At 40.5% G+C, this 17,481-nt stretch overlaps 1 protein-coding gene across 1 annotated transcript in view; it reads left to right on the top strand.

The window, feature by feature from the left end:
- Positions 1 to 17,481, top strand: part of nek1 (NIMA-related kinase 1) — an 86,849-nt gene that overhangs the window by 58,649 nt on the left and 10,719 nt on the right. Inside the window, 10 exon segments of the mRNA XM_034180546.1 lie at positions 11 to 64; positions 4,808 to 5,054; positions 6,466 to 6,594; positions 6,688 to 6,849; positions 13,259 to 13,435; positions 13,524 to 13,632; positions 13,870 to 13,943; positions 14,024 to 14,241; positions 15,624 to 15,766; positions 16,052 to 16,377. Coding sequence (XP_034036437.1) covers positions 11 to 64; positions 4,808 to 5,054; positions 6,466 to 6,594; positions 6,688 to 6,849; positions 13,259 to 13,435; positions 13,524 to 13,632; positions 13,870 to 13,943; positions 14,024 to 14,241; positions 15,624 to 15,766; positions 16,052 to 16,377 — 1,639 coding nt within the window.

Below are 17,481 nucleotides of genomic sequence, written 5' to 3'. Positions count from 1 at the left end.
GTGTTTATAGGTTACTCCATTAAAAGAACCTCAGCCCGAGTCAGAGGTTTCAGCAGTCATCCAGGTGAGTTTATTTGTTGTCTGTAATCATTTCATAATGTCATCAGGTATTAAAGTTCTCCGTCGCTACGACGGATTTCCGTCAGTTGGGCTGCCAAAAGGCCATAAATGACAGGGTTTGACAGTAACGCTTGCCCACTCAACACTGGTGAGTGAACAGTGCTGTCGGCCTCATGCTTCACGGCCATCACTTGCCCAACAAACAAAATCTGGTGAAAAATCAAAGTATTAATTTCAGTGATGTTCCTGCTGCAACAAAAGTGTTTCTCTGATCAACTGTTTTAGGATAAATCAGCCCGATTCTCTAATTGTGCATGTTGTTTCTCACTCATCTCTGTGTGGTGTCGGAGTAGCACACACAGCTGTCTCTCTTCTCACTCTTCTCACTCTCAATTTTCAATTCAGTGGAGCTTTATTGACATGGGAAAATACATTTACATTGTCAAAGCAAGTGTTACATAGAGCGAAAAAATAAAATTAAGAAAATGTACATACAGCTAACAATATTCTACAGTAAATCAATGTGTAAACAAGAGATATGGTGTTGAAATAATAGTAAAAAGTGTGGTTTCGGTGTAAAAATCTACTATGCTATATTATACATAGATAAAGTGACATGGCAGTTTAATCTCCTGTTTTGGGTTCATGGTGGTATATGTCCGTTGCTCCTTCTTTTCGTGTCGCAACAGCTCACAAACCTTGCTGCTGTGTTTGCACATTTTTGTGCTTCACCCAACAGATACGAAGGTTGTCAATGTTGGTCATGCTCTTAAAGTCTTTTTGAGTGGTTGTGATCAGTGGGAAGTACATGTCTCTGATGACTTGGTACAACAGGTAGGTGGTTAGGAAGTGCATCTCGGTCTCCACGTCGTGTCATGAGCAGTGGGTGCACAGTCTGTCTTTCTCTGGAGAGCCAGGTCTGACAGTGGCGGCTTTTCCCCACCGTGAGGCTTTGCTGACTGAGTACTGTACATGGTCAAGGATTTCCTGAGCTTTGGGTTGGTCACAGTGCTCAGGTATTCTCCCACAGAGTACTGTCTGTTTAGGGCCAAATAGCATTCCCATTTACTCTGGTTATTGGTTAATTTATTTATTTTTATTTGTTTAATTCCCCAATGTGTCACATAGTTTTCTCTTTGCTTTCTTATAATTTGGTTTTGTCTAATATGGCTTGTGTTTGGTGGCTCTGCTTGTGTTTGTGTAGAGTCCCAGAACCAGCTAGGGGTATCTCTCTACAGTCTCTTTGTGGATCAAGGCTTTCTTATGGAGCGAATTGGGGTCACTATTTTTATGGTAGTCATAAAATTTTATTGCTGTCTTTTGAACTTCAACAGTTAGCAGGTATCCTCCTAATTTTGCTCTTCATCCATTGTTTGATGTTTTCTGTTGTACACAGAGAATGAATTTGCAGAATTCTGCATGCAGAGTCTCAGTTTGCTGTTTATCCCATTTTGCAAAATCTTGGTTGGCAAGCGGGCCCCAGACCTCGCAACCATAAAAAGAAATAGGTTGACAGAGTCCAATATTTTGAGCCAAATTTGAATTCGGATGTCTACTTTGATGTTCTTTTTGATGGCACAAAAAGCCCTTTTTACCTTGTCTCTCAGGTCATTTACAGCTTTATTGAAATAGCCTGTGGTGCTGATGTTTATTCTGACATACAGTAGTGTTCAGAATAATAGTAGTGCTATGTGACTAAAAAGATTAATCCAGGTTTTGAGTATATTTCTTATTGTTACATGGGAAACAAGGTACAGGTAGATTCAGTAGATTCTCACAAATCCAACAAGACCAAGCATTCATGATATGCACACTCTTAAGGCTATGAAATTGGGCTATTAGTTAAAAAAAAAAGTAGAAAAGGGGGTGTTCACAATAATCGTAGCATCTGCTGTTGACGCTGCAAACTCAAAACTATTATGTTCAAACTGCTTTTTTAGCAATCCTGCGAATCACTAAACTAGTATTTAGTTGTATAACCACAGTTTTTCATGATTTCTTCAGATCTGCGAGGCATTCATTTTGTTGGTTTGGAACCAAGATTTTGGTCCTTTACTAGTGTGCTTGGGGTCATTGTCTTGTTGAAACACCCATTTCAAGGGCATGTCCTCTTCAGCATAAGGCAACATGACCTCTTCAAGTATTTTGACATATCCAAACTGATCCATGATACCTGGTATGCAATATATAGGCCCAACACCATAGTAGGAGAAACATGCCCATATCATGATGCTTGCACCACTATGCTTCACTGTCTTCACTGTGAACTGTGGCTTGAATTCAGAGTTTGGGGGTCGTCTCACAAACTGTCTGCAGTCCTTGGACCCAAAAAGAACAATTTTACTCTCATCAGTCCACAAAATATTCCTCCATTTCTCTTTAGGCCAGTTGATGTGTTCTTTGGCAAATTGTAACCTCTTCTGCACATGTCTTTTATTTAACAGAGGGACTTTGCGGGGGATTCTTGCAAATAAATTAGCTTCACACAGGCATCTTCTAACTGTTTTTTGCACCTGCGTATAGGTTTTCCCCTCTCCAGTCAACTTTTTTATCAAACTACGCTGTTCTTCTGAACAGTGTCTTGAACATCCCATTTTCCTCAGGCTTTCAAAGAGAAAAGCATGTTCAACAGGTGCTGGCTTCATCCTTACATAGGGGACACCTGATTCACACCTGTTTGTTCCACAAAATTGACGAACTCACTGGCTGAATGCCACACTACTATTATTGTGAACACCCCCTTTCTACTTTTTTTACTAATAGACCAATTGTATAGCCTTAAGAGTGTGCATATCATGAACGCTTGGTCTTGTTGGATTTGTGAGACTCTACTGAATCTACTGGTACCTTATTTCCCATGTAACAATAAGAAATATACCCAAAACCTGGATTAATCTTTTTAGTCACATAGCACTACTACGTATTATTCTGAACACTACTGTGTGTGTGTGTGTGTGTGTGTGTGTGTGTGTGTGTGTGTGTGTGTGTGTGTGTGTGTGTGTGTGTGTGTGTGTGTGTGTGTGTGTGTGTGTGTGTGTGTGTGTGTGTGTGTGTGTGTGTGTGTGTTCTAGGACCATCTTATCCAGGAATAGATTATATTTGTGTAACTGGAGGCAGGGTCCTTTTGGAGTATCATAATTTTTCTCTTGGTTAGATTCACTGTCATGGCCCAGGTTTGGGAGAAATTGCATAGGAGGTCAAGTTGTTGTTGTAGCCCTTCTTTGGTTAGAGACAGCAATACCTCTCTTTGACTGATGATGTAATCAAAACCAAGTTTAAAAGTTCATAGTCGTAGAAAAAAGATGAGCTTGGAGATCATTTCTCGGACTACATGAAGAAGCTGAATGCCTTTGGTTTCAGAGCCACTTGAAGTGCACTTCACATGGAAAACCGTTCCTCCATCACAACAAAACAGTAAAACAGTTTCCTAAAAGTCTGTGCAATCAACGCAACAACTTTCAACGATGTTTCTTGCCACAAAGAAGGCTATCAGCAGTCAGTTCTTTGTAAAAATTGATTCTTGAAAAAAGTATTATTTCCTGAATTTCTTGTTTATGAAGTGATGGTTTTCCCTTTGATACTGACGTTTTGCTGAAAGACGGATCATTTGTTTTCCATGTTTTGACCTGTGCTTAAAAAGCTGGTCTCCCACTCACTTAATGTGACCTCTTTACTTTGAGTAACCTGGAAATGGCTGAACAACTTAAATTGACAATGAAACGGTTAAATTCCGACTCCAGTGTTGCAGGTGTCGTATTGGCTCAATAATGGCTTAGTTCAAACTGAACTGTTTTATTCTCACTGATACATCTTAAAGCAGCGCTGACATGCAGTTTTAATATTATTTAACCTCAAATCATCTAGAACCTCATTGTTTTGAATCTACACAGCTATGAATGACAAATTATTCTACTACTGAATATCAGTTCAAATAAGTTTAATTCAGTATTGTTCAGTCAGTTCAGATGCATTGCTGTGTAGTTTCAAATTTTGCATTATTGTGTCCTTGCTGTGGCTTGACCTCTGTGTCATGAATGGAAGGTTGTTGAAATGGAAACTCTCACTCTGTGCAAAATACAGTATATAGCATATGTGGACTTTTTGTTCATTCTTCCTTAAAATTGTGCTCAAAATGCACCATTTGGTACATCATTTTCCAAAAAATTTCCCTCTCCTGCACCTTCCCCAATGTTATCGCTCACAATCAGACAGTTTCAGATATTTTTTTTTTTTTTTTTACCTCAACCTACTTACATGTTTGGAATAAGAGAAAATGGATCATTTTCATTTTTTTTTCTGTTTGCCAGTGATTTCACTTTTTATTAGCCCATTCTAAGTATGACGAGAAAATCTAATTTTATTTGATTTTATTTATTTATTTTTGCTCATCCCTTTTGAACAGGAAAAGAAACCTGGCTCATATTTACTCTTTTGCATTTTAAAAGGGTCTGTTGATTCTGATTTCTTAGCTGTCTCCACCTTGTTTTACCTTAAATCCTAGGATGTGATCACCAAAGGGTTTCTACAAAAAGGTAGATGGTGAACAGCTTATGATTTGGCTGTAAAAAAAAAAAAAAATTCATTCAGAAGATTGTTGTTGTTGTTTTGCTTTAATCCCTTTGTTATGCTGAACTAATATTGCAGCAATTCTGAAACTTCATGGTATTATTTCATAACAGATGACTATTAGACTTATTTTTGAACCATAACCAATAAAAATAAATTCTTAACATTTTTCTTATGTCAGAGTGAGAAGAAACAGATTTTGTACAGAGTTAACCAGAACCTAAAAGCCCAGAGCTCACTGGAGGAGACACTGGAGGAAGATGTTCTTCCACCACCTACAGAACCAAGTTCTGCTCCTCAACATATCCACCCGGTTACTGAAGAACGTCCTCCTTCAAACGGAGACCGGAAGAAGTGGGATCGTTCACAACTTCCTGTACTTGCAGTGGCTCAACAAACTTTAGAGGATACTTGTTCCACTACCATTGGTGAGTATAGTCTCACTGGCAGAGGTCTCCTGTTCAAGGTTTTATGAAGTAGCCATTTAGTCTATTTGAGAACTCAGCTGTAAAAAGTTGAATGACATCCAGTTTTGTACCGCACTCAAACAAACCTGCAACCTGACAACATGAGTAAAGGCCCCCCTGACACTTGCATAACTGATGCACACACTGTCGTGCAGTAAACTCGTCGTTAATGGGTGTAGACTGAACATGAGAGGGGCGCCGGCACTCGAAATTGCGCAAAGAGAATTTTGAAATGTTAAAAAAATCTTTCATGCATAAATGTTGTGCAACAAATGTGAAGTGGTAGTGAATGTTGCACGATCTACTCACAATACTATGCGCAGCTCATCAAGTTGAGTAAAGAAGAACTGAACAGTGTCAGCACACCGCATCAGAGCGCAGCTTGTCTGAATGATTGTAACGAGATAGAAATCGATCACAAACATACTTTTACAGCTGCACACAAGAAGGAAAGAACATGCAAGCCATTACAATGTAAACATGACAAATAATTACCTTTTTAGACAGCTCCAAACGCTTTCTCCACCTTGTTCAGCGCACGCATGATCTTATGTGATTCCGGAAGCTATTAGAGGCATTTTCAACAGCTAACTCAGACAGAAAATGATTAATCTGCTGCAAAATGAGTATTTTATATACGCAGCGCCCAGCACACAACACGTGGCAGCCAGTGGAACAAAGCACAGCATCCAGCTGCAAACACAGTGGGTGGGTGGGGCTGTCACGAAGTGCGCAGATCAAAGTCGTGCAACATTATCTGTTTATGGACAAAGATCTGTGTCACCAGGATAAAGTGATTAATCTACCAACCACTTGTAATCTGAACCAGAGGCTCCATATAAAGTAATAATGGCATGGATGCCAGCACTGAACCCTGGGGTACCCCACCCTTTAAATGCTGAAAATTCAGATCCAGGGAATGCAATACATTTCCGTAATTTTGAAAGAAACACAAGTTTATCAATTACTAATGGAACCGGGGTCAAGACAGGGTTGTTGTTGTTTTTGTTATTTTTTAAAGCTAAATTTTAACCCTCAGTCTTAAGACTAAGCAGGAACAATACAAGTGGGGTGTGATGAATTAACCTCCTGAAATCCTACATCCACAGAGAAAGTAACCATTTTTCCCCATTACCTGATTCTTGTTTAAGTTCAGGTCTGAGTAGGTTAACATTGTTTAGCACAGTTCGTCCAAGGGATGGTTGGAGATCCTGGTTCATAACTCGATGTGACGATTCCTTATCTCAGACTTCACAGCACAGTTTTTATAGAGTTTGATCATATATATTTAATTAAATGTTTTCACTTGTCTTTATGTAAGTGATTACCACAAAATTATTGCTTTTAAATGTTTTCCCCAACATTCACTCAGCAGCTACATTGGTGCCTCCGGAGGATAGACCATCATCTGCTGGGGACAGGAAGAAGTGGGAGGCTGGAGTCCCATTTGTCCTCCCTGTACACCAGAAAACTCTAGAGGAGACTTGTATCTGGACCATTGGTGAGTTAACTTCTCCCAGAGTGAAAATGTCCCTGAAAATGAGCCCGTAATAATGTGAGTTCTCTCTGTATGTGTATATGTCCAATGTCTCAGAAGAAACAACAGGTGAAGTTATTCAGATGGGCATCCTGTCTGCAGAAGCTCCTAAGAAGTTGTGGGGAATGAGTCCTTCAGGTCTACAGGAGACGGAGCTCCAGCCTGTTACTGAGCAGCCTGAGAATGTCAGCATTTGTGAGGAAGAGATTTCTAGTACTGGTTAGTTATCATTAAGATTTTATATTATTGTACAAATGAGCAACGTGCAAGCTGCGCTGACCGTAGTCTTTAAATTTGATACGGCTCAATATACGTAAGCCATCCAGCAGATGCCAGTGTACATGCCAGTGTGTCAGTCACAGCACAGTGTGTGATGTCCTCCTTTTGATACAGATTCTGCAACAGTGTTCTAAAACACCTGCGTTGCAAATGTTTCAAAACATTGCAGCGTTGTTTTCAAATTTGCCATCACTTATTTACAGTATTGACAAAAAGCCACACATCCTATCCATTCTTTAATTCCGGTGTCGCCGACCGAACGGTCCCCCCTAAAAATCGGTCCACCCTGCCTTCACTGCGCATGCGTCATCAACGCGGTTCACTGATTATCACCTTGTTTCTGCGTAAAACTGCACTCCAGTCATCATCTATCTCAGCGACAGATATCCAAAGCTTTTGTACAACAATCATTTCCACATAAATTCAGGAAAGAAGGAGGAAGCGATCAGAGCGCCCCAGCAGCACATCTGAGGCTGACACTCTGAGTCTGACTCTCTACACCCAAAGCGATCAAACAGAATAATGTAATTATTAACCATCAGATGACAAAGTAAAACCTCTTCAATCATTCTAAAGTCAGTTTTAAGCAGAAATTAGGCAGTTTTAAGCAGAAATGAGGCGATAATCGGTGAATTGTTGCTGATGCTCTAAAATGACACATGCGCTGTAAAGGCAGGGGGACCAATTTTTAGGGGGAGCCGTTCGGTCGCTGACACCAGTTTTACTTTACCTTTCTGTTGTATTTTTCAGGGGTTTTCAAAGTGTGGAAGAGTGAGCCCCCAGAGAACTAATGAATAGCTGCTGCTTCCCCCCGCCGCCGCCACACATACACACAATTTCAACATCTTTGTGTTTCTTTTTATTCTTTTACACATCTTAAAAGACATTTTAAAACTGTGCTTTTACACATTTTACAGCCCTTGTAAACATTTTGAACATGTTTTTAAAGAACTTTCTATTCTTTCACACATTTTACACCCTTTTCAAACATTTAAAAGTGTTTTTAAAGAACTTTTATTCTTCTATTTTTATCTTTTGTCATATTTTAAACATTGTTTTTGTTTTTAATGTTTAAATATCGGTGTGTTTTTAAACGTCTTTGACATAACTAACACATTTTAACATAAATAATAGGGGATAGGTATTGATAAGATTTTATCTATTGATGCCATTATCCATTCCACTTATCTATCCAATTCCTTATCGATTCCCTTATCAGTATCTCCTGTGAATTTTCTGTGTGCTAAAAACAGGTTACAGGTTTTCTATGTCAACAACATTTTATTGAGTCTTAAAGTAAATAAATATGAAATTGGTCACTGGATCCTTAAACTCTGGACATAAATAGAAATAGACAAAATCTGTAGTTTTTCTCAAAAGCATTTCCTTTCAGACATTAGTGGCACAAATTTAACTTCATACCTCTGAGCTGAGCTCTTGCAAATGGCTGTGCTGCACATCAGGATGTCTCATTTTGGGAGGAAAAAAAGTTTTACTCTGTTGTCTGTGTTAAAATGTTTGGAAAGAGGTGTCATTAGATTTAAACACAGATTCGCTTTGAAGTTATTAATTCCGACCAGACTCTGTCTTGGCAGAGGGCGGTGCAGTGTTTGGAGCGGGACAAACGGAACGGAGGACGATTCTTGTTTCTTTCTCGCAACAAGACAAGAGTCCCAGTTCATGACTTGAATCCGCACAAAAGTGACTCAGGATTGACTTCTTTAAATGGCTTTGTCACTTCCGGAAAGCAACGAAGCAGTGAACCAATGAAGCAGCGGATCAGATCAGTGCTTCATTGTTTCAAGATTCAAAGTGGAGCTGTTACAGAAGTGATTGATTACAGACGAGCTGCAGGGTCTGTAATCAATGTAAAGAAATGATCATTTTCCCAATAAAACACTCTCAAAAACAACAGGCGCTTTGAAGGCCGATAAGGGACTTGTTAAGCAAAAAAGCTATTGATGTTGGTGGATCGAACATTTCTTAACAATTCTTGAAAAGAACCAGTTCATGATACCCAACTCTGTGAGGTATCATGATACCCAACCCTGAAAACCACTGGTATATTTCATTCAATATTTTTCCATGTAGTGGGCATTATGTTTCTCCCCACAGTTGCTAGCTTAATGTATTATCTGGCCCTCACTTGAAGGTGAATGCTATAACCAGCAGATGACAGAAATGTCTGTGTCTGTGGATATTACATAAGGTAAATGAAGTTGCTTGTTAGATTAATCTGGTGTATCAGATTTCAAAATAGTCTAATCTCTTAACCATCATTATGAGTTCCAAGATGATAGCATTTATTGTTTTTAATTATTCATTATTTGGTGCAAATTATTGAACTTTTTGGAGACACATCAGAGCTGCTCTGGACCATCATCCAGACCAGATGGTCGATTTTTGGTCCTACCAAAAGCATTCAACCATTTTGTTCCAGTCCAGAGCAAACTGTGCCATGGTACAGTTTAAGTGTGAAATGCGTATTAATTACATGATGTTCCAACAAATTAGATTATCATTTATCTCGGCCCTCTGCCTTTGTACACGGCTTTTTTGAGTTAAGTCATCCTTTTAAACAGCTGTGTGCATTGATTTATCGCCCAGCAAAATATAACAAGAATTTTATTTCAAAATTTACAGATTTTTTTTTTTCATTACCACATTATAGAAGGTATTTAATTACTGTCGTTTATATTGCTGTGAATTTTCTTTACAAGAAGAACTGAAAGTTCAGCTACAATTTTCCTGATGGTACATCTGAGATGCAAGCCTAGATTTGATGTTTTGGTGAAAGAAAACCCTCCTCTGTACCACTTCATCATGAAGCTGTATAACTGGGGATACAAAATGCAAAACATGCACTATGCACAATTTCTCCAATCACAGCCACAGAAGCCTGTAACGTCTGGGTTGTCTTGGTGGCTTTCCTCACTCTTCTCCTTCTTGCACATCACTCAGTTTTTGAGAACTGTCTACTCCACACAGATGGAGCCACATGGGGTGTGCAGCCAGTACATTCTGAGTGTCGGTCCCATGCCCGGATATATGAGGAGGGTTGCGCCTAACAGGGTGCCGGTGGAAATTGGGCTACTGCTGGGCGAAGAATAGGAGGAGAACGTTTCCACAAACAGTGGGAGAAGAAGAAAACTAGAAGGATGGAAATGAAAGTGGGGACTTTGAATGTTGGTAGTATGACTGGTAAAGGGAGAGAGCTGGCTGATATGATGGAGTGGAGAAAGGTAGACATTGTGTGTGCAAGAGACCAAGTGGAAGGGAAGTAAGAGCAAGAGCATCGGCGGTGGGTACAAGTTGTTGTACCATGGTGAGGACAGGAAGAGAAATGGTGTTGGAGTCATTTTAAAGGAAGAGTATGTTAAAAGTGTGTTGGAGGTCAAGCAAGTGTCTGACAGGGTGATGAGTGTGAACTTGGAAATTGAAGGGGTGATGATGAATATCATCAGTGCATATGCCCCACAGGTAGGTTGTGAGATGAAGGAGAAAGAAGATTTCTGGAGTGTGTTAGATGAGGTGGTGGAGAGTGTGCCCAAGCATGACTTCAATGGGCATGTTGGTGAAGGGAACAGAGGTGATGAGGAACTAATGGGTAGATATGGTATCAAGGATAGGAATGGGGAAGGACAGATGGTAGTTGATTTTGCGAAAAGGATGAAAATGGCTGTGGTGAATACCTACTTTAAGAAAAGGGAGGAGCACAGGGTAACATAAGAGTGGAGGAAGGTGCACACAGGTGGACTACATTCTTTATAGGAGATGCAAGCTAAAAGAAATCAGAGACTGTAAGGTAGTGGCAGAAGAGAGTGTTGTTAGACAGCATTGGATGGTTGTTTGTAGGATGACTTTAGAGGTAAAGAAGAAGAGAGTGAGAGCTCAACAAAGGATCAGATGGTGGAAGCTGAAGGAGGAAGACTGTTGTGTGAAATTTAGCGTGCAGGTGAGAGAAGCACTGGTTGGAAGGGAAGCAATTTTGGACAACTGGAAAAGTACTGCAGATGTGGTGAGGGAGACAGCTAGGACAGTACTGGGTATGACATCTGGACAGTGGAAGGAAGACAAGGAGACTTGGTGGTGGAATGAAGAGGTCCAGGAAAGCATAAGGAGAAAGAGGTTGGCGAAAAAGTTTTGGGATAGTCTGAGAGATGAAGAAAGTACACAGGAGTACAAGGAGATGCGGTGTAAGGTGAAAAGAGAAGTGGCAAAAGCGAAGGAAAAGGCATATTGCGAGCTGTACAAAAAGTTGAATAGTAAGGAAGGAGAAAAGGACTTGTACCAATTGGCCAGACAAAGGGACAGAGCTGGAAAGGATGTGCAGCAGGTTAGGGTGGTAAAAGATGCACATGGTAATGTGCTGACAAGTGAGGAGTGTGTGCTGAGAAGGTGGAGGGAATATTTTGAAGAGCTGATAAAGAAAATGAGCGAGAGAAAAGGCTGGATGATGTGGTGAGAGTAAATCAGGAAGTACAAGAGATTAATAAGGAAGAAGTGAGGGCTGCTATGAAGAGGATGAAGAGTGGAAAGGCACTTGGTCCAGATGACATTCCAGTGGAGGCATGGAAATGTCTAGGAGAGATGGCAGTAGAGTTTCTAACCAGATTGTTTAATAAAATCTTGGAAAGTGAGATGCAGAGCTGCAGTAACTACAGAGGCATAAAGCTGATCAGCCACAGCATGAAGCTATGGGAAAGAGTAGTAGAAGCTAGGCTTAGAAAACAGATGAAGATCTGTGAGCAGCAATATGGTTTCATGCCGAGAAAGAGCACTACAGATGCAATGTTTGCTGTGAGAATACTGTTGAAGTACAGAGAAGGTCAGAAAGAGTTACATTGTGTGTTTGTGGACTTAGGAAAAGCTTATGATAGGGTGCCAAGAGAAGAGCTGTGGTATTGTATGAGGAAGTCTGGAGTGGCAGAGAAGTATGTTAGGGTAGTGCAGGACATGCACAAGAATAGTGTGACAATGGTGAGATGCACAGTCAGAATGACAGACTCATTCAAGGTGGAGGTGGGATTACACCAAGGATAAGCTCTGAGTCCTTTCTTGTTTGCAGTGGTGATGGACAGGATGATGGATGAGATCAGACAGGAGTCCCCATGGAGTATGATGTTTGCAGATGACATTGTGATCTGTAGTGAGAGTAGAGAGCAAGTTGAGTCTAGTCTGGAGAGGTGGAGATATGCTTTGGAGAGAAGGGGAATGAAAGTCAGTAGAAGCAAGACTGAGTACATCTGTGTGAATGCGAGGGAGCCCAGTGGAATAGTGCAGTTACAAGGAATAGAGGTGGTGAAAATAGATGAGTTTAAATATTTGGGGTCAACTGTTCAAAGTCATGGAGAGTGTGGTAGAGAGGTGAAGAAGAGAGTGCATGCAGGGTGGAGAAAGGTGGCAGGAGTGATTTCTGACCGAAGAATATCAGCAAGAGTGAAGGGGAACGTTTACAAGACAATATTGAGACCAGCTGTGTTGTATGGTTTAGAGACTGTGGCACTAACAAAAAGACAGGAGGCAGAGCTGGAGGTGGCAGAGCTGAAGCTGTTGAGATTCTCTTTGGGAGTGACAAGAATGGACCAGATTAGGAATGAACATATCAGAGGGACAGCTCAGGTGGGATGGTTTGGAGACAAAGTCAGAGAGGCAAGATTGAGATGGTTTGGACATGTGCAGAGGACGGACCCAGGGTATATAGGGAAAAGGATGCTGAGGATGGAGCCACCAGGCAGGAGGAGAAGAAGGAGGCCAAAGAGGAGGTTTATGGATGTGCTGAGGGAGGACATGCAGGTGGTTGGTGTGACAGAAGAAGCTACAGAGGACATCGTGAGATGGAAATGATTGATCTGCTGTGGCGACCCCTAACGGGAACAGCCGAAAGACAAGAAGTCTACTCCACACAGATTTACCATAGAGTGCCATACTGTTTGTATTTCTTCATAATTGATGTAAATAAAGTCAAAGACATATTCAGACTTGGAAATGTACATGTATCCATCCCCCAACTCATTTGAAGAAAACTGGCAATAAAACTGGTTATTTACAGGTATTATACCAAAGAGGCCCATTATCTTGGCTTTTATATTTTTATTTAATTCATGTCATGATGTAGTAGTGATCAGTTTGCACTGTGAGGGTAAAGGGCATCATTTTGGAATTTTTTATATATGGATGCTAAAATTTATTTATTTTTTTAATTTGCTGTCATTTCTAAATTAAGATGTGTAATATCTCAAAGGTTCACATACTTTTCGTGTGTGTGTGTGTGTGTGTGTGTGTGTGTGTGTGTGTGTGTGTGTGTTTAACAATATATGCCCTTACTTGTCATCCCATTTCCTGCCAGCCAAGCCTGACCAGGCAGCAGCAGCTGAGATTATGAGGACAACTGAAGAAGTGTTGATCTCCACGCTAGTACCACCTGTCAAGGTTCAGATCAAGGATGCAGCTGCAGCAGAAGTCTCCAATAAGGAAACAGTTCTGGCCAAGCAGACACTGCCACCACACCTCACTGGCACTCAAGGTTTGGACTGCAGGCAACTTCATAGTCATATAAATCTGTTTCTTATTTTAGTAGATCTTTCATACAATGCCATCCTGAATGCTTTCAGATGCTTCAGACATAGAATCAGTGGTTTTGGAAGAGTGTCCACAGCAGGTCTCACACCATCTCCCAGCTGGTTTGCAGCAGGCGTGGGAACAGGAAGCCCAGCAGCCAAAGTACCCATTCCTTTTCAACTTCAGAAACACATTTCTGAAAATTCAAACTTAAAAATGAACAACAGGCAAAGAGTTACAATCTCAGTTCTCTTACAGTGTTTCTAAGTCAATAAGACAAATGTTTTACAGCTGAAGTAGAGGCATGAAACTGTTGGAGGGTTTTTTTCTCCCCTTTTTTGCACTTTGAAAATGTGCACATTTTGCAGTAGTATGTCATATAGTATATTTCATCTTTAGGCCGCTAGAGGGCAACACAAGACCAGCATGCATTGAGGAGGAGAAGCATGTGGAGAAAGCAACAGAACCACCTGGTGAGATTTGAGACAAAAAAAAACCAACAGATTTTTCAGTCTGAATATTATGTTCTTGAACCATCGCTTGTCTTCTGTAGGTGTAAGACTGTGTGAGGAGCAACTTTTCATGAAGTTGTGTTCCCCGGCACACAGACGTACTGCTGCCCTTGCAGTCCTGTCAGCCCAGTCCTCCATGGATGAATCATCCTCCTCTCTGGCTTCCCGTTCACGCTCTGTCTCCCCGCTGCGCTCAAAAAATCGTGATGCCTTCCTGATTGGTCTGTCCACTGGCATGTTTGATGCAAATAACCCCAAGGTAATGACTTGATACACACACACTAGATTTGTTTTTGTTTTTCTTTTTTTTTTTTTCTTTTAGTAAAAGCACAACAACATAAGAAAATTATTATTTTATGTTTACTTCATGGTATTTATATAGTAAGACTATGATCACCCCTTGCATATTTGCTGGAAGTTCACCACTCTGTGGTAGTTCGTAAGCATCTATTATGAAGATATCAGATGGACAACTTCCCTGGTGCTTCCCTTTGTTTACCATTTTGTCATGTACTTGTTCGTTAGCTTGCCAGTGGACGTCTGGTAGACATTAGTTTTATCCGTGTGTTATCTGTTTGCATCTGGAAGAGCTGTACTGAGAAAGTAGGTGACAAATTATTTCAATCTGTTACTAATCAGTTTACTCAGTCTGTCACAGTGTGACGACACCTTTAACTGTCCTAGTAGCTTTGATGAGTGTATCGTAGAAAACAGTGCAGCCAAAGCTAATTCAATTCAAACATACACAATCTGGCAACACACACAATTTGTGCATGCTTGGCATTCATGGCTTTTGACGAGCGGAACATTGAACAATCAGAAGTTGACAGCCATCCTGTTCTGACAAATCTTGTTTCAGAAAGGAGCGAGAAGTCTGTAACAGTGGCTGCCACTAGTGGAGTGTTTAGGGTGATTAAAAGCCTCCTGTGTGCTAAAATGGAGATGATTTCATAAATATGAGATGTATGTTGCATGGGTGATTACCCACTTGCTATTCAGAGGTAAATGCTTTGGCATGATAATGTTAACAAAGCTCTTCAATACATTACTGTTTGAATATTACACTTGATAAAAGTTTCATTCATTTTTCCTCTATGTGACTTTGACATTGATTCCTGCATCACGTCTGTACCCACATCAGTCAAGTGCTCCACATATACACCTCACTCATTCACCTTTGCCACGCTGATAATTTCACAGAACTCTCCTTTACTCAGCTCAGCTTGATATTGAATTTGTTGCTCTGCTTTTATGAATTAGTCAGCTAGTGCGACCTGTCGCTACCTCTGCCAAGGATGTTATATAATTGCCAGCTGTGCTCGATTTGTTTGCACGACTGAAAACATTTACAGTCAGTCTCCATGAAACCTGGGGAAATGGTAAAAAAAAAAGATCATTGGGAAGGAATCCATTAAATTTTTGTTGATCACATTTCAGATTTGGGTGTTGGAAACTTTCTTTACTTTCATTCACAATGTATGACAAAGCATTTTTCAACATTTTGATCCATTTAAAAAAGCATTTCTAGGATTGCTTGGTCTTAGCGGTGGCTACAGCTGTGCTCTTTGAGTGCCAATTTAATTTTCTGTTCATGTCATCGGTGGCTTACACATCAAAGCTTATTGTTTGTGATCTTAACAGATGCTGCGGACGTGCTCTCTACCAGACCTCAGACGTCTCCCTAAAGTGTCCAGTGAGGCTGCTGTTGCTCCAGACAACAACCTGGAAAGTGAAGACCTGGATGAAGCTGATAAAGAAGATGATGACCAGTCAGAGACGGAAGAGTAAGACCAAGTCAACACAAAGGAAAAAACAAAGACATGCTTATTGTGCCCTCACTTTGTGTTTAAATATGTTTGCTGGAGACTACAGTCTATGTTGCATGTTTCATTGACTCTAATTGTAAAGCTGTAGAGTTTCTTTGTAAAATACCACAAATAAAAGCAGCAGCTTGAAGATTAAATGTTAAATTTAGGTAATATTGTAGATTTTGGGTAAAAAAAAAAAAAATGCATAAATGGAACCAGAAGTTGTCATCTAATAAAAATGACAATGTGTTCTGTTCCTAGTGTGTTTGAAGATGACGACCTTCAGGATGTCCGGGCCTCCATGGAGAGACTGCTGCAAGAAGAGGAAGTCTTAATGAGACGTCCTGCAGAAGTTGGAGGACGAGACTTCAGTGGAAACCGCCCAGAGGGTGATGATCAAGTCCTTTTCAATAGGATAGCAGCTGAAATTGGAGACAACCATCACTTGGGTGTAGATGATGACAATGATGACGTGGAGGAGGAATGTTCTAATGGGAGTCCTGGTGATGAGGAAGCAGGAGAGCTGCTTTCGAATGGTGATGAGACCCACAGTAATAACAGTCAGCTCAATGAAGAATGGCATTCAGGTAAGAAAAGTGACGTAATTGGTTGCATGTAGTTAGCGGTGTCAATGTCTTTATTATTTGGTTGGGCAGTTACAGGAACTGATGAGGTAATGTTTACAAAAGGTGAAATCATTGGACCAGGCCGTGACTGTAAATTATGTAGTTCATGTGCAGATGGATGGGTGCGGATGTGGAAACCTTGTATTTTTCTTATTTTTGAATTGTCAGTGTACCTAATTTTGCTGCTCATGCTAACTCACCTCTTTGTCAGTGTGATTCACAATACAAACAGTTGGTGACAGTTCTGAATAATCTGTTCTCTGAAACTGTAGTTGTTGACAGAGCCGTTAAACATTAGATAACTATGTAGCAATGACTTGATTGAATTTTTCGGACAGCAAACCTTAACATATTTTGTTTTGACAGTTTTCCAAAACAGTAAATGTCCAAAAGACGTTTGTTACATCAAACATTATTAAAGGATAGGAGCATAGATAAAAGAATGCTGAAACTATGCAAGGTGATGTGATGCAGCACGTCAGTGTTTTTTTGTGAGATAAAGAAAAGTTCAGAGACACACATACATATACTCCTCTGTGTCTGGAGTTCTTACTCCTGGTCCGCATCTGTTGTTGACTAGTTTGCTATTTATTAAATAATTCTGTTGTTGTGGAAACTTCAGAGTCCTTGATCACCAGGTGAGAGTCTATGTGTTTTAGCTGTGCTCAATTGTTCAAAAAGATCTCCTTAAAGGTCTCCAGAAAAGTCAGAAAAAGATAAGTCCCAACGCAGCAGTTTTATTTTGCCAGAAAAGGAAGCAAAATTCAGTCATCAAGAACACCGCTATCGTAGACTGAACGGTCCACCCTGCCTTCACTGTGCATGCGTCATTTGGGACCACAGCAGCACATCTGAGACTGACTCTCTTCACCCAAAGCAATCAAAGGGAATAATGTGATTATTACCCATCAGATGACAAGGTAATCATTCTAAAGTCAGTTTTAAGCAGAAATGAGGCCATTTTAAGCAGAAACGAGACGATAATCGCCTCATTTCACTACTGACGCATCGAAATGACATCAGGCGTCTGCCGTGGTGTTGCTGTGATCTGATCGGTCTGCCGTC

Source organism: Thalassophryne amazonica, chromosome 10 (assembly GCF_902500255.1).
Source record: "Thalassophryne amazonica chromosome 10, fThaAma1.1, whole genome shotgun sequence".
In the NCBI taxonomy this organism is placed as follows: Eukaryota; Metazoa; Chordata; class Actinopteri; order Batrachoidiformes; family Batrachoididae; genus Thalassophryne; species Thalassophryne amazonica.
The sequence above is the reverse complement of the archived record's forward strand: the minus strand, read 5'-3'. Positions and strand labels throughout refer to the sequence as shown.